At 39.5% G+C, this 18,145-nt stretch overlaps 1 protein-coding gene across 3 annotated transcripts in view; it reads left to right on the top strand.

Annotated features, from left to right (window-relative positions):
- Window positions 1-18,145, top strand: part of Tcp11l1 (t-complex 11 like 1) — a 43,935-nt gene that overhangs the window by 20,966 nt on the left and 4,824 nt on the right. For all 3 annotated transcript variants that reach the window (XM_027936751.2, XM_071616312.1, XM_027936753.2), the window contains 4 exons: window positions 2,160-2,296; window positions 5,227-5,423; window positions 8,709-8,890; window positions 11,086-11,258. In XM_027936751.2, coding sequence (XP_027792552.1) covers window positions 2,160-2,296; window positions 5,227-5,423; window positions 8,709-8,890; window positions 11,086-11,258 — 689 coding nt within the window. The remainder of the gene's footprint in view (window positions 1-2,159; window positions 2,297-5,226; window positions 5,424-8,708; window positions 8,891-11,085; window positions 11,259-18,145) is intronic.

Here is an 18,145-nt window from a genome sequence, read left to right as displayed (position 1 = left end):
GGTCTGAGTCATTTTAAGAGATTCTCATTGCATTTTTTTTAAACATTTATTTTTTAGTTGTAGTTGGACACAATACCTTTGTTTTATTTATTTATTTTTATTTGGTGCTGAGGATCGAACCAAGGCCTTGCATGTGCCAGGTGAGCACTCTACCCCTGAGCCACAGCCCAGCCCTCTCCTTGCATTTTACTACAAAATTGCTTTCCAAAAGTTTTGTAAGAAAAAAGGTGTTGTTTCATTTCCAGCTTTATGAAATAGAACAGAGAGCAGATCTTCTCTCATTTCTTCAGTATATACAGAAATGCCCTGCATTGCAAGATTACATCAAACCTCAAAAAGAGCATTGAAGACCTAAGATACAGTTATTGATTGTTGCTTCTTTATTTGTTTGTTTGTCCCTCTTATGTGATAGGCTTGGTGCTGGACATTAGAAGTAAACTAGTAAGAATTTGCAGTCAGGCCAAGATAAATGCAAAAATTCTGAAAAAAGAGTCTTTTGGGGAAATATCTCAGAGTAAACTCAAATTCCTACCATAAAATAAAAGGGTCTGGGGAGGCTGACACTTGAGGAGAAACTGTGATTTAGTGAGACTCTGTTTCAAAATAAAATTTACAAAAGGGCTGCAGATCTGTATAGCTCAGGGGTAAAGAGCCTCTGGGTTCTATGTCCAGTACTGAAGCAAACAAATGAAAACAAAACATTGTATGAGCACAAAACATACTTGGGGTTATTGCCAGTCCACAGGCCACCGATGGGCAATTTCTGATGGCCTCTGGTTTCCTGTGGGTGGATTCACAGAACTGCTAGGAATGCTCTGTCTGAGAGAGAAAACTTCAGAATAGTAGCCTGCCTTGCGGATTTGGGAGATAAACATAATAATGGAGGGAAGGGGAAAAGGTTTTATTTTGGTTTTTTTTTTTTTGGTAGGGGGGGGGTTGAACCCAGAGGCGCTTTACCATTGAGCCACATCCCCAGCCCTTTTTATTTTTTATTTTGAAACAGGGTCTCACTAAGTTTCTGAGGCTGGCCTTGAACTTGTGATCCTCCTGACTCAGCCTCTAGAGTTGTTGGAATTACAGATGTGCCCCACTGTGTCTGGTTAAGATTTTAATTTTTCCTCAAATTGTGCATCCTATCTCATACATAATTCATGTGTAGGTAAGTTTATAATGTAATGTACAGTTCATTCCAAAGGGTATCAAGAGACTTTTGAGAACATTTGATCTTACTCTACTTCTCTGTAGGTCACAACTTAACCTGTACCTTGGTTTTACACTACTTCCTGCAAGTAGGCACTTAGCAGTTCTTGGCATGTGGCAAGAGTGGCTGTGGTACATGACAGGCAGGATGAAAGGCATCCTTGGCCTCAGGTCAGGGCTGTCCACTGGGTACAATCAAAGTACGAACTAGCAATTGATGCCACCAGAAATGGGGCATGAAACATCCCCTAAAACTAAGAAGTACTGGGGTAAGAGGAAAGGAGCAAGGAGAGAGTTAATTTTCTTTCTACCCTAAGAAAATGAAATAACCTACTTGAAAGTGAAAACAGGGTGGCGAACCTATCCTCCTCTTGGGTCTTGGGCTCTGTCCTTCCTCTGTGGTTGCGAGGAGGGCTGACCCAGAGCCACGGTACATGTCTCTGCTGGAAAGGCAGTATGGGGAGGTTCAGGGACACAGTATGAAGGGTAAGGACAGAAAACAGCTTAAAAATTTGCCGAAAACTAAAAAAGAAAAAGAAAATTAAAAAATATTCTCTCTCTCTCTCTCTCTCTCAAAAAATATATTTTTTTTGCAGTATTTTCAAACATTATTTATATTTGTGTTTTCTAAATTTGTTTTTCTTAATTTACTTTTCCCATGATTTTCTAAACTTTTCTTGCTGTCCTTTCTTTTTCTGGTACCAAACATTGAACCCAGAGGGGATTAACCATTGAGCCACATCCACAGAACTTCTTATTTTTTATTTTGAGACAGGGTCTCGCAATGTTTTTTAGGGACTTTCTAAGTTGCTGAGGCTGGCCTTGAATTTGGGATCCTCTTGTCTCTGCCTCCTTAGTCACTGGAATTACAGGTGTGCTCCCGGCTCACCTCTGTTTCTTTAAAGTGTTTATACTTTACAGGTGTCTGGTTTTGAATTCTTTTATCTATTCTCTTTCAGAGCAATTTTTTCTGTGTTAGATCTAATGAAAGTAGACATGGCGAATTTTGCTATCACAAGCATTCGGCCACATCTCATGCAGCAGTCGGTTGAGTATGAGAGGAAGAAATTTCAAGAGCTTTTGGAGAAACAGCCGAGTATGTTCAATGCTTTGTGTTGCTTTTTCATTGTTGGTGATTCGTTTTTGATTTTCCTTTTAGTTGCTGTAACTTGTTGTATAACAATATTGTTTTTTGTGGGGGTGGGGGTTTGTGGGGGTGCTGAGGTCCAGGCCTGTGATTCCAGTCATGGCTGGTAATGGCCTGGAATGTAGAGACCAGAGAGTGGGCTGGAGTGAATGGCTGCTCCAGATTGACTGACAGGGCCTCCATTATTTGATGGGGCCAGGGCTGGACCTACCTCCCTTTTACCAAAGGGAGAAGCAAGGACAGACCATGCACGGCAGTCAGCAATTTATGTTCAATAGCCCAGTGCCATCCTCGCTGACAACACAGACACATTCCTGGCTTGTTTTGTTGTCCTGGTTGCTGCTTGCAATCTCTGGCCATGTGTCCAGGTTTGCCACAATTAAAACAGTCCCCTGTTAGAATTTTTATTTTATTTTTTATTCTAATTTTTATATATGACAGCAGAATGCATCATAGTTCATATCACACATATAGAGCACAATTTTTCATATCTCTGGTTGTATACAAAGTATATTCACACCATTCATGTCTTCATACTTGTTTCTTTTGTTATATAACATTGTTTTCAAAACAAAACTAAAATTATGAAAATATTCTAATTTGGGACTGGGATTGTGGCTCAGTGGTTAAGTGCTTGCCTTGCATGTGGAGGGCACTGGGTTTGATCCACATAAAAATAAAATAAAGGTATTGTGTCCACCTACAGCTAAAAAAGTATTTTTTTCCAATATCTTTATTTTATTTGTTTATTTTTATGTGGTGCTGAGGATCGAACCCAGGGCCTGGTATATGCTAGATGAACGCTCTATCGCTGAGCCACAACCCCAGCCCTAAAAAAATATTTAAAAAAAATTCTAATGAAGAAGTAAAAGCACAAGATATTGGGGCTACATCTAGAATTAAGCATTGAAAAGAAGACTTAATTGACAAGCTAGAGCAGTGTGGTAGGATATAAGAATAGGAAAGGAAAAAGAATGACAATGTCCTAAATTAAATTTTTTTTTTTTTTTTTAATGAAAATACCAGTTTGAGGTAAATGATATTCTTGGTCTTGACTTTGAAACCATGACAAACTTCTTGTGAATGTTCATTCACTTTCTTCCCTCCCTGTGAGGTAAGGCAGGAAATTTGACTTTGTTTCTGCCTTATGTGTATAATTTTCTGGTTTCATACACAGGAAAAATCTCATTTTTATGAGCCTCTCAGATGAATGCAAGAAAATAGATGATTACAGAATCTAAAACTGTTTCATTTCTAGTATGCTTTCTTTGGTCTCTGTATCAGTAGCTGATATTCTGGGTAAATTTCAATCTTCAGATCCAGTTTCTTATGAATCCTGTTGGGTCTCCAGCTTTACTGGTGACAAATAAAAACGGCCCTATCTGTCTAGATGGTGCTGCCTGACCAGATTAGTCAAGACAGTTCCTTTACCAGTTGAGTCATTTAATCCAGACAGAGAAGTCTGAGGGATGCTGAGAGCCAGGAGGAGTCAAGAAAGAGCAGAGTAAAGTAGTCACAGAAGAAGCTCTTACACTGGGAGGCACCCAGGGTTGCAGTTTGACAAACTGAAGTGCCTAGTGTTAGAACCAGGTCCCAGAAGCCAAAGTGCAGCAGGACTCACTGTGGATATGGGAGCACTGCTGTAATCCATCAGTTCAAGTCTGTACTGTCCATATGTACAGTGCAGGATTTCCAGAGCTGGTGAGACACAGAGAATGCTGTCTGTAGAAGGCTAACAGCAGAGTGAGGCCAGATGACCCAGGAGTCAGAACTGAGAGAGAGCTCTGGGGAATCAGTGTACTGGCAGAGAAGAGAGGCACATCCTCCTGCAGCAGGGCTATTGATATGACCTCGGCTGCCCACTTGGTCGATAGGAGACCCCTATTGGCAGAACTGCAATACCTCCAGGACTTCACAGCTGCATTTTTTTTTTTTTTTTTTTTGTCATAATGTGGACAAGATCCTCATGTTCAAAATTTCTGCATCCCTGGCTGAGGATGTGGCTCAAGCGGTAGCGCGCTCGCCTGGCATGCGTGCGGCCCGGGTTCGATCCTCAGCATCACATACAAACAAAGATGTTGTGTCCTGCCGAAAACTAAAAAATCAATATTAAAAAAAATTCATTCTCTCTCTCTCTCTCTCTCTCTCTCAAGAATTTGGGCTTACCCACCTAAGTTAGTAGGGAAAATGTACTGGGGAGAAAATAATCCTATGGGAAGAAAAATTAATTTCCAAAAAAAAAAAAAAAATTCTGCATCCCTTAGGGTACCTGCTTGCTAACTTATTCAGCTCAGAAAAGCCAGGGGAGCATGATGGCTGATGAAAGCCCGATGAGGATCCCCCGACAGTGTTCCCTGCACAGAATTACATACACATCAAACATGATGAGGTCCCAAGCAAACCAGATTGATTTGAGAGTAAGACCTAGATGAAGAAGAAGCCCTTTGTGATGTAGAGGATATGTTAATAGTTGACTTCTGCTGGTGTCTTGGCCCAGCTGTCTTTGGGCAAGAAATTTGCCATCTCATGGATCTCGAGTCATTAGCGCTTTCAGCCACATCTCCTGTAGGACAGGAGAGGAGAAGGGTTAGCTAAACACCTGGCGGGTGGCAAGGCCTGGCTTGGCATGGTATCACAACAGCCTGGGAGGTGGATGTGGTGAATTTCTTTATTCAGGACTCTGATATTCAGACAGATGATGACTTACCTGAGATCATTTTGCTAGTAACAGATAATCTGTGATTTGGACTAAGTTCTATTTGATCCCAAAGTTCAGTCTACACTGTAATCTCACACTGCCAGGGTCATCTTCCCTAAAGTAATAATGAGAAGCATCCCTGCTAGTGTTATAGTAATGTTTGTGGCTTTGTTTTTCACAGATTCCCTGGACTTTGTCACCCAGTGGTTAGAAGAAGCCTCAGATGAACTTATGGCTCAGAAGTACAAACATGCCCTGCCAGCTGGGGGAGGAGCTGCTGGCTCTGGGGACGCTCCCATGCTGAGCCCTGTCGCCATCCAGAATTATGCATACTTGAAGCTTCTGAAATGGGACCACCTCCATAGACCTTTCCCTGAAGTAGGTGCTCCTGGATAATCTAATTGCTTATACTTCTTTTTGTGCAGCTGAGCTTTTTAAGAAGAATAGCATTATTTTGATATAATTCATATACCCCAAGTTCTCTCTTAAAGCATACAACTCAGTGGTTTTAAGTATATTTGCAGTTACACAATCATCACCGCTATTTAACTTAGATCATTTCTTTCCCCCAAAAAGAAACACCATACCCATTGTAGTCCATTCCCTTTCCCTTCCCTCTAATCCCTGCTTTCTGTCTCTAGGGATTTGCCTATTCTAGAAATTTCACATAAATGGAAATATACAATAGTGGTCTACTGTGCCTGGCTTCTTTCATGATACATAATATTTACCCATGTTGTAGCATATATCAGTACTTCATTCCTTTTATATTTTAAATTTTGGTATTGGAGATTGAACCCGAGGGCCCTTTACCAATGAGCTATATTCCCAGCCCTTTTTACTTTTTATTTTATGACAGGGTCTTGTTGAGTTGCTCAGGGCCTCACTAAATTGCCAAGGCCAGCCTCGAACTTGCAATCCTCCTGCCTTAGCTTCCTGAATTGCTGGGATTACGTGCCTACACCTCCATGCCTGGCTTCCTTTGTTTTTGTTTGTAATTTTTTTTTTTTTTTTAGTTGTAGATGGACATAACATCTTTATTTTATTTATTTATTTTTATGTGGTGCTGAGGATTGAACCCAGGGCCTCGGGTTCAATATGCAAGGCAAATGCTCTAACCAAGGCTGAGCCATAACCCCAGCCCCTCCACTGTATTTTTTTATGGCAGTAAAATGTACATTCCATATAGTTACCATTTTAACCATTTCTAAGTGAACAGTTCAGTGGAATTCAGTATGTTCATAATGTTGTATAGCCATTATTATCATCTGTCTCCAGAACATTTTCCCAAACTATAAAACTTTTTACCATTAAGGTTGGGGTTGTGGCTCAGTGGTAGAACACTTGCCTGGCATGTGTGAGATCCTGGGTTCAATCCTCAGCACCACATATAAATAAATAAATAAAAGATCCATTTACAACTAAAAATATTTAAAAAAAAAATCTTTCTACCATCAAACAGTAGTTCTCCAATCACGCTGCTCCTAACACCCAACATTCTACTGTGAACCTATAAATTTGACCACTCTTGATACTTTATATATATAAAGTGGAACCACACACTATTAGTCCTTTTGTGCCTAGCTTATTTTGTTTAATGCCAAGGTTCATCTGTGTTGCGGCATGTGTCAGCATTTCCTTCTTGTTTAAGGCTGAATAATATTTCTGCTATGTGGATAGACCACATTTGTTTATTAGTCCTCAGTTGGTGCATATTTCAGTTCCACTTTATTATTTTGAATTATGCTTTTGTGAACGTTTATATAACATTTTGTGTGGAATACACTTTCAATTCTCTTGGTTACATATTTAGGATTGGAATTACTGGGTGAGTCTAATCTTAACATTTTGAGGATCTACCAAACTTTCCTCAAGCAGCTGCATCATTTTACAATCCCACCAGCAAGGTACGATGCTTTCGGTTTGTGCTGCTGAATTTTTATCTTGTTTTTACTCATCTTGATCAAAATCACACCAGTGGTGTTGCATTACAGCTTTATCTAAAGAAACTTCTTTCCCTTCTGTGCTGAGCAATGTCCAGTGCTTCTAACGACAGCAGTCATTTAAGGGGATGACTAGCATGGGATTCCCTCATTTTGTCTTTAAATGGCTAATTTGATGTGTGCCCTTTCCCTCTCTCTCTCTCTCTCTCTTTTTTTTTTTTTTTTTGAGGATGCTTGAACTCCTTGTTTCTAATCTCAGATCCTGCTACTTCTCTAAATGTCTCTCAGAACTTCCTTAATCTTCCTTTCAAGAAGTTGTAAGTTTCTCCTCTTGACAGGCGTTGCCTTTTGTGCTGGAGGAGGATCTAAAGAGGGTGTTGAACTGGTGGGGCTGTGTTCCTCTCTGAATAGTGCCATGTGCTTTTCTGGAAAGTTCTTAACCTGACATTTCTCTTAAAAGACGGCTGCGGTTTTTACTGGGGACAGAGGTCTGCTCTTGAAATTAATCCTTGGATTTTTTTTTTTTTTTTTTTGTGATGCTAGGGATTGAACCCAGAGCCTTGTGCATGTGAGGCAAGCACTCTACCAACTGAGCTATATCCCCAGTCCATTTTGTGTTTTTTTTTTTTTTTTTTGATCCCTGAAAATCTTTTTCACTCTAAACTCAAGTATATACATTGTTGAGAGACCACAAAGCCAAGTGCACTCACTGCTGTGTAGCACAGTGGGCTAAAAGAGGCTGACAAGTCATTGGAACCAATCAGTTTAAGAACTGGGCATGTCCAATCTTCAGAGGTAGTTTTTCGTTTTGAGAAGAAGTTTGGGCTCTGACCCCAAATAGTTAATGTCTTGATTTGACAACCTCACTGTTTCATAGCCACATCAGTCCTTAAAGTGCATTTGATTAGCCAGCCTGTAGGAACTGGGGTCTGAAACTAGAGCAGCTCAGCCTTTCTGCTGCTCTTTCTTGTACCCCACACAGGTCTTTGGCATGGTGGGACGAGAGCTGTCTCTCACACAGGAGAAGCGGTCATGGTAATTCACTCATTGACTGCTTTCCAGGAGGCTGTGATCTGTCAGTCCTGCTCTGTTCGCTGTTTCTTATTCTTCATTCACTTCCTAGTTCTCCAGAGCCTCCTTTGAGCTAGATACTGAGCTGTCCAGGGCTCTGCCCTCAAGGAACTCCTCCCCTTTGTTAGGCTGCAGGGAGGCTGTCCAGGTTTGTGGGGGACTCGCTAGACTTGGGAGTTTCCTTTTTAGAACTGGGACAGTCCTAGACAAACTGGGAGGAGTTGGTTGTTCCTCTGTCCTTTCTAGTGCTATGATTCTTCTGTGTTAAGTGCTGGCTCTGCCACCCACTTGATGTGCATGTTTTTTCATCATTCAAACAGTCCTGTAAAGTAGGACTCCCCATTTTGCATAGGCCCGAGAGAGTTGAGGAAATTTGTCAGGTTGTGCTGCTGTGAAGTGACACAGTCTGAATTTCCACCCAGATCTGTCTCAGGCTTTTCAGGAGTGTGCTGTGCTACTACAGACTTCCTCAGGGGAAAGGGGCACTGGAGTGGAAGGACAGTTCACTCACAGCTGCCCTGTAGCTCTGAGATGACTAGGTAATCCTGAGGAAGCTGTGGAGGTGGGTGGGAGGCTATGTGGCTTCATCGCCCTCTGCTGGCCAGCACAAATTTCAGCTCAGCAGTGACTTCTCCTGTGTTCATTACAGACTGTTTTGATGGACCATCCACGCTTCCAGGAGCTCCAGCTCCAGCTAGAGCAGCTGACCATCCTGGGAGCTGTGCTGCTAGTCACGTTCAACATGGCAGCCCCTGGAATTTCTAGCCAGGCCAACTCTGCTGAGAAACTCAAGATGATTGTGAAGATTCTGCTAACTGATATGCATCTGCCGTAAGTGGCTGGGAACTGTGGGGAAGACCTTTAGTGGATGGATGGGATTGGGGGCAGAGAGCAGATCAGAGTAGGGCCTCCCAGTGTCAGGCCCTCAAGGAGCTGAGAAGAGACCCTGCTCCCCTGACTGCTCACCCGGTGAGAGCGCAGGAGAGTTAATTCGGGCAATAGGGTCAGATGTTTAGGTATATATAACAAGGCTCTGGGATAGTGGTTTTCAGATATTTGTGATTAGGACCCACAGTAAAAAATTCATTTTCCATTATGACTTACATACATATGTAACTGAAATTAAAACCTCACAAAGATGGAACTTAACCCAGTTATGTTTGATGTATCCTAATAGTTTCTACCCAATTCTTACTCCATTAAAAAAGTACTATCTGCTGCACACTGAGTTGCTTTCACAACCAGCTAGCAGTAAAAACGCAGCCCTGGGACTGTGTAGTTCAGTGTACTGCACTGGCTTAGTGTGTCCGAGGCCTTGTGTTCAACCCCCAGCCAAAAAAAAAAGACCAGACTTAGAGACCAACAACAACCCAGTCCCCAGGACAGTCAGCTGCCCCAGCTGGAGCTCTTAGAAGAGAGAGGTCATTAGAAGAAACAAGATGATTACTCCAGAGGTACAGGTGAGATGGACTTTTCTGCTCTTTGCACATTCCTGACAGGTGTCCTGTGCTGAGTATGAGCGTGTCATTTTATTGCCCAGCAGAATTCACAACTGTGGGCTTACAGGATTCATTCAGCGAGTACTCCTGCGGTGAAGCCCTGTTAGATGACTTACAGCATATGAAACATTTTGAATGGTTCTGAGTAAACCCCATATCTGACAAGGCCCAATTCAGAGGATTCTTCCAAAGAAGCACCCTGGGGCATTCTCATCCTTACAAAATGGAGGGATTTTATTGTGGCACTTGCGCAGAGGATGGGTGTGTTCAGTGCCATCTGGATGCTTCTCCGTGTTGTGACTAGGGGTTGGCTGTTCAACTGAAGCCTAGCCCAAGTCCCTTGCCCAGGTGTAGCCAGAGGCTGTCAGCTAGGTCCCCTGCCAGTAGAACTGCTCTGCAAAACTAACGATGAAGGGCCCTTTCAGTGCTTTTGGGGAGTCCGGCCCTGTACTCCCTATCCACCCTGGCAGTCAGGGATCTGGCAAGGAGTTGAGATGATGGAGGCAGTGAAGCCCAAGGCTTGCTCTCTCACTCCCCAGTAGTTCTACTGTACAGAGGGTCTAGATCCAGAGCAAACCTTAATTTCTAATAGAGTAAGCTCAAAAAATGATAGCTTTTGTTAAAATAGCTCAAAGTTAAATGGCCATCTGGTTCCCAGAGGTTCTCTAGGAGAGTCTTAGGGCCCCAAGGAATCAAGGTGCTTATTTTATTTTTTTCTTTTAAAAATAGTTAATGTGGGGCTGGGGGTGTTGCTAGGTGGTAGAATACTTGTCTAGCATGTGAGAGGCACTGGGTTTGATCCTTAGCACCGCATAAAAATATAAAAAGAAAATGAAATAAAGGTATATGTTCATCTACAACTAAAAATTTTTTAAAAAAAAATAGTTAATGTGTTGGGGATGTAACTCAGTGGTAGAGTGCTAGCCTGAGGCCCTGGGTTTCATCCCCAGGACCACTAAAAGAAAAAAGTTGGGCTGGGGTTGTGGTTCAGCGGTAGAGTGCTCACTTAGCACATGCAAGGCCCTGGGTTTGATCCTCAGCACCACATAAATAAATAAAATAAAGGTATTGTGTCCAACTACAATTAAAAAATAAATATTAAAAAAAGTTAATGCACTCAATGTTTCAAAACTCAAAAGGTATAAAAGGATATCCATTCCCATTCCATGACTACCAATTTCCTGGTATTGTGTATTCCTCCAGAGGTGTTTCAGAATATTTATAAGTCAGTTCCAGGCTTATTTCACCTCAGAGATGCTAGCAAGAACTTGTGCTTTGGGTTATTTGTCTTGGGATAGTCTGAGCCCATCCCCTCCTCGCAGTCCTTTCTAGTGGAAGGAAGGAAAGTCCTTTGCAGTTGGTGTGCACAGCTTGAGTGGTAAGGAGCAAGAGAGACAGCCACAGATTCCCCCTTAACACATCAATCCGCTCCTTGGTGGTGTCACCCTTGCCAGGCAGGGCTGATGGAGCTGGAGCACTGTATCCATGGGTTGCTTCTTCCTGTCTTCCTTTCTCTTCTCTGCTCAGTTCCTTCCATTTGGAGGATGCCCTGACTACGATTGGGGAGAAAGTGTGCCTGGAGGTGAGCAGCTGCCTCTCGCTGTGTGGGTCCTCCCCCTTTTCCACGGAGAAAGAGACCGCGCTCAAAGGCCAGATCCTGGCTGTGGCCAGTCCTGATGACCCTATTCGCAGAATCATGGGTACGTTTGCGGGAAGGCATGCAGCAGGGGGTTAGGGGAAGGCCCCTCTGAAGAAATCTGAGAGGGTTTTATGGGATAATGAGTGCTGCAGGTAAGGATGGAGTGTGATTCATCACCATTGTGATCAGGGTGATTTCAAAGATGGCAAGTGACTGCACAGCCATCATTGTCCTGAGGGTATGGACTTTGGAATCTCAAAACGTGGTTCAGAGTTCTGCTCCAGCACTTATTGTGTGGCATGGCAAGGAACTTTAAAAAAGCAGATCATACCAACCACCTGCCCAGTTTACTGGGAGGACCACCTGTGAGAAGGTAGATATGTCAGGTGCTTGCCATCACGCCTGGCAGCACATGGTAAGTACTCAGTAAATAATGCAATAATTGAAATAGCTAAAAAATTAAAACTTTGATGTAAAAATTAAAAATAAAAATACTATTAAAATATTATTAAATATTAGCTAGGCATAGTGTTGTGTGCCTATAGTCCCAGGAGACTGAGACAGGAAGATGGCTGGAACCCAGAGGTTCAAGGCCAGCCTGGGCAACATAGCCAGTCCTCATCTCAAAATAAAATAACAAAAGGGACGGGGATGTGGCTTAGTGGTGCTTGCTGAGCGTCAGGGAGGCCCTGGGTCCAGTCCCCAGTATTACCAAAAAAATAAAAAGAAAAAAAATCAATATTAGCTAATTTTATCATAATAGCAGTGGTACTATGAAGAATTCTCTATTATTTAGCTTAATTTAATTATTTCATAGTATATACATGTATCAAAACATGTTGTATGCTATATATAACTTGTCAATTAATAAAGCTTGGTAGAGAAAAATTCTATTCTGGAGCTGGGGATATAGCTCAGTTGGTAGAGTGTTTGTCTTGCATGCACAAGGCGTTCCGTTCAATCCCCAGCACCACCAAAAAAAAAAAAAAAAAAGAAAGAAAGAAAGAAAAAAGAAAAATTATATTCTGGTTGATCAAGGAATACAGTGTTCAACATTTAAAATTGAGATTGAATTAATTTTGAAGCCCTTCAAATTCTTTGAGAACAAGTGTTAAACAAATAAATAATGGAAAATTAGCAGGTATCAGTCAGAAGCTGAATGGTCTGTGGTTATATTTCAGATATGGGACTGCTCTAAAAACTATGACTTTTTAGCTGGGCTGGTGGCATTTGCCTGTAATCCCAGCAACGTGAGAGGCTGAGTCAGGAAGATCGAGACACAGGGTCTCTAGTTTAATTCCTAGGTCCTTGATCCACTTTGAGTTGAGTTTTGTGCATGGTGAGAGATACATGCTTAATTTCATTTTGTTGCATATGGAGTTCCAGTTTTCAGTGAGACCCTGTCTCAAAATAAAAAAATTAAAAAGAACTATGGATGTGGCTTAGTGGTAAATTGCCCCTGGGTTAAATCCCCAAGACCGAACAAACAAACAAAAAACTATGACTTTTTATTAAGTAGTATTTTGTGTGAAAAAAGAATTATATGGACAATGTATATGTATTTTTAAAATTTATTCTAATTTGTTTTATGTTAATAACAGCAGAATGCATTTCAATTCACAGTACACATATAGAACAAATATTTCATGTCTCTGGTTATACATAAAGTAGAGTCACACCATTCATGTCTGCATACATGTACTTAAGGTAACGATGTCCATCTCATTCCACCATCTTTCCTACCCCCGGCCTCCTCCCTTCCCCTCTCTCCCCTTTGCCCTATCTAAAGTTCCTTCATTCCTCCCATGCTCCCCTACATCCCCATTATGGATCAGCATCCTCATTTCAGAGAAAACATTTGTCATTTGATTTTTTGGAATTGGCTTGTTACACTTAGCATAATATTCTTCAATTCCAGCCATTTACCTGCAAATCCCATGATTTTATTCTCTTAATGCTGAGTAATATTCCATTGTGTATATATACCACAGTTTCTTTATCCATTCATCTACTGAAGGGCATCTAGATTGGTTCCACAATTTAGCTATTGTGAATCGTGCTGCTATAAACGTTGATGTGGCCGTGTCCCTGTAGTATGCAGTTTCAAGTCCTTTGGGTATAAGTTGAGGAGTGGAATAGCTGGGTCAAATGGTGGTTCCATTCCAAGTTTTCCAAGGAATCGCCATACTATTTTCCAGATTGGTTGCACCAATTTGCAATCCCACCAGCAATGTATGAGTGTGCCTTTTCCCCCACATCCTCACCAACACTTATTGTTGTTTGTATTCTTGATAGCTGCCATTCTGACTGGAGTAAGATGAAATCCTAGAGTGGTTTTGATTTGAATTTCTCTTATTGCTAGCTATGTTTAACATTTTTTCAAATATTTGTTGATCAAATGTATATCATCTTCTGAGAAGTGTCTGTTCAGGTCCTTGGCCCATTTATTGATTGGGTTATTTGTTTTTTTGGTGTGAAGATTTTTGAGTTCTTTATATATCCTAGAGATTAGTGCTCAGATTAGTGCTCTATCTAATGTGCGTGTGGTAAAAATTTGCTCCCATTCTTAGGTTCTCTGTTTACCTCACTAATTGTTTCTTTTGCTGAGAAGAAGCTTTTTAGTTTAAATCCATCCAATTTATTGATTCTTGGTTTTATTTCTTGTGCTATAGGAGTCTTAATAAGGAAGTCAGGACCTAACCTGACATGATGAGGATTTGGGCCTACTTTTTCTTCTGTAAGACACAGTGTCTCTAGTTTAATTCCTAGGTCCTTGATCCACTTTGAGTTTTGTGCATGGTGAGAGATACATGCTTAATTTCATTTTGTTGCATATGGAGTTCCAGTTTTCCTGGCACCATTTGTTGAAGAGGCTATCCTTTCTCTAATGTATGTTTTTGGTGCCTTTGTCTAATATGAGATAACCCTATTTATGTGGGTTTGTCTCTGTGTTCTCTATTCTGTACCATGGTCTACAAGTCTATTTTGGTGCCAATATCATGATGTTTTTGTTACTATTGCTCTGTAGTATAGTTTAAGTTCTGGTATAGTGATGCCACCTACTTCACTCTTCTGGCTAAGGATTGCATTAGCTATTCTGGGTCTTTTATTTTTTCCAGATGAATTTCATGACTGCTTTTTTCTATCTCTATGAGGAATGTCATTGGGATTTTGATTGGAATTGCATTAAATCTGTATAGTGTTTTTGGTAGTATGGTCATTTTGACAATATTAATTCTGCCTGTCCAAGAACAAGGGAGATCTTTCCATCTTCTAAGGTCTTCTTTAATTTCTTTCTTTATCATTCTGTAATTTTCATTGTAAAGGTTTTTAACCTCCTTCGTTAATTGATTCCCAGGTGTTGTTTTTTTTTTTTTTTTTTTTTGAGCCTATTGTAAATGGCTCCTAGTTTCTCTTTCAGAGGATTTGTCACTGATGTACAGAAATGTCTTTGATTTATGGATGTTGATTTTATATCCTGCTATTTTGCTGAATTTATTTATTGGTTTTAGAAGTTTTCTAGTGGAGTTTTTTGGATCCTCTAAGTATAGAATCATGTCATTGGCAAATAGTGATAGTTTGAGTTCTTCTTTTCCTATCTGTATCCCTTTAATTTCTTTCATCTGTCTAATTGCTCTGGCTAGAGTTTCAAGTACTATATTGAACAGAAGTGTTTAAAGAGGGCATTTCTGTCTTGTTCCAGAGTTTTTAGAGGGAATGCTTTCAATTTTTCTCCATTGAGAATGATGTGGGCCTGGGGCTTAGTATAGATAGCTTTTACAATGTTGAGATATTTTCCTGTTCTCCCTAGTTTTTCTAGTGTTTTGAACATAAAGGGCTGTTGGATTTTGTCAAATACTCTTTCTGCATCTGTTGAGATGATCATATGATTCTTATCTTTAAGTCTATTGATGTGATGAATTATATTTATTGATTTCTGTATGTTGAACCAACCTTGCATTCCTGGGGTGAATCCTACTTGATCATGGTACACTATCTTTTTAAATCTGTTTTTGTATTTGATTTTCCAGAATTTTATTGAGAATTTTTTCATCTATGTTCATTAGAGTTATTGGTCTGCACGTTTTCTTTCTTTGATGTGTCTTTGCCTCGTTTTGGAATCAGGGTGATATTGGTCTCATAGAATGAGTGTTGGGAGGTATTCCTCTTTTTCTATTTCATGAAATAATTTGAGGAGTATTGGTATTAGTTCTTCTTTGAAGGTCTTATAGAACTCAGCTGTATGTCTGGTCCTGGGATTTTCTTTGTTGGTAGGCTTCTGATGGCGTCTTCTATTTCATTGCTTGAAATTGATCTGTTTAACTTGTGTGTTTATCATCCTGATTCAGACTGGGCACAATATAGGACTCTAGAAATTTGTCAATGCCTTTGATATTTTCTGTTTTATTGGAGTACACATTTTCAAGATAATTTATAATTATCTTCTGTATTTCTGTAGTATTTGTTGTGATATTTCCTTTTTTATCATGGGTGTTAGTAATTTGAATTTTCTCTCTCCTTCTCTTTATTAGCATGGCTAAGGGTTTATCAATTTTATTTATTTTTTCAAAGAACCAACTTTTTGTTTTATCAATTTTTTCAATTGTTTCTTTTGTTTCAATTACATTGATTTCAGCTCTGATTTTAATTATTTCCCATCTTTTACTCCTTTTGGTGTTGGTTTGTTCTTCTTTTTCTAGGGTTTTGAGATGTAGTTAAGTCATTTATTTGATGACTTTTTCTTCTTTTAAGAAATGAACTCCATGCAATGAACTTTCCTCTTAGTACTGATTTCCTCTTAGTACTTTATAGTGTCCTAAAGATTTAGATATTTTGTGTCAGTGTTCTCATTTACCTCCAAGAATTTTTTAATCTTTGATGACTTTTGCAACCCATGGTTCATTCAGTAGCCTATTATTTAATCTCTAGGTGTTGGAGTAGCTTCTATTTTTTTATTTTATCATTGATTTCTAATTTCATTCCATTATGATCTGATAGAATGCAGGGTAGTATCTCTAATTTTTTGTATTTGCTAAGAGTTACTTTGTTGCATAATGTATGGTCTATTTTAGAGCAGGATCCATGTGCTGCTGAGAAGAAAGGGTATTCGTACACTGAAGGATGAAATATTCTATATATATCTGTTAAATCTAAGTTATTGATTGTATCATTGAGTTCTGTAGTTTAGTTTTTTTGTTTAGCTTTTGTTTATAAGATCTATCCAGTGGTGAAAGAGGTGTATTAAAGTCACCCAAAATTATTGTGTTGTCGTCTATTTGACTCTTGAACTTGAGATGAGTTTGTTTGATGAACGTGGATGCTCCATTGTTTGGGGCATATGTATTTATAATTGTTATGCCTTGTTGGTGTATGGTTCCCTTAAGCAGTATGACATGTCCATCTTTATCCCTTTTGATTAACTTTGGCTTGAAGTCTACTTTATTTGCTATGAGGATGGAAACCCCTGCTTGTTTCTGCAGTCCATGTGAGTGGTATGTTTTTTCCTAACCTTTCACTTTCAGTCTGTGGATGTCTTTTTCTATGAGATGAGTCTCTTGGAGGCAGCATATTGTTGGGTCCTTTTTTTTTTTTAAATCCAGTCTGCCAGTATGTGTCTTTTGATTGGTGAGTTTAGGCCATTAACATTCAGGGTTATTATTGAGACATGATTTGTATTCCAAGTCATATTTGTGTATTTTTATTATTCAGCTTGATTTGGTTTCTCCTTTGATTGGTTTTTTGTTAATACATCCCTTTGCTGATTTTCATTATTATTTTTCATTTCTTCCTCATGGAGTATTTTGCCAAGGATGTTCTGCAGTGCAGGCTTTCTAGTTGTAAATTCTTTTAACTTTTGTTTATCATGGAAGGTTTTTATTTCATCATCAAATCTAAAGCTTAATTTTGATGTATATAAGATTATTGGTTGGTATCCATTTCTTTCAGAGCTTGGTATATGTTGTTCCAGGATCTTCTAATCTGGGTTGAAAAATCTGCAGATATCCTAATTGATTTCTCCCTAAATGTAATCTGATTCCTTTCTCTCGTTGCTTTAAAAATTCTCTCTTTATCCTGTATGTTAGGCATTTTCTTTATAATGTACCTTGGTGTGGATCTGTTTTGATTTTGTATATTTGGTGTCCTGTAAGTCTCTTGAATTTGGTTTTCCAATTCATTCTTCATGTTTGGAAAATTTTCTGATATTATTTCATTGGATGGATTGTTTATTCCTTTGATTTAGAACTCTGTGTGTTCCTCTATCCCAGTAATTCTTAAATTTGGTCTTTTGAATGTTCTGCTCATGGTTTCTTACCATCTTTACTGTGTGGTCAACATTCTTTCCAATTATATATTTTGACTTCATTTTCTGAGGTCCTGTCTTCCAAGTGATATAATCTGTTGGTGATGCTTTCTCTTGAGCTTTTAATTTGGTTTATTGTTTCTTTCATTGCAATTATTTTTTTCAGAACCTCTTTCTCCTTATTGATGTAATCTTTTGCTTCCTATATTTGCTTATGTAGCTCTTTATCAAATGATCTTTTATTGCCTGTATTTGCTGTCTTATATCATCCTTTAATTCACAGAACATTTTAATTATGTACATCCTGAACTCCCTGTCTGACATTTCTTCTGACATTACAAGAATGTAATGTCTTGGTTTGTTGGGGGCACTTTCTTCCCTTGTTTTTTCATGTTATCCATGTGTCTTCCCTTCTAGCACTGTGGATCTGAGGCGTTACAGTTTTTACCCTATAGGCTTATAGTGTCCCTGCAGGCTTCCAGTACCTCTCTTTTATGGGGGAGAACAATGTGAACAGATCCCAACAGAAACAATATACAACCTTAAACCAATTGGCTGCTATAAAGACATTTACTGTTTTGTAACAATATACAGAAATGGTAAGTTCAGTTATAATCTACAATATAAACAATAGGTTTGCAGAAGGG

Source organism: Marmota flaviventris, chromosome 9, assembly GCF_047511675.1.
Source record: "Marmota flaviventris isolate mMarFla1 chromosome 9, mMarFla1.hap1, whole genome shotgun sequence".
Lineage (NCBI taxonomy): Eukaryota > Metazoa > Chordata > Mammalia > Rodentia > Sciuridae > Marmota > Marmota flaviventris.
The sequence above is the reverse complement of the archived record's forward strand: the minus strand, read 5'-3'. Positions and strand labels throughout refer to the sequence as shown.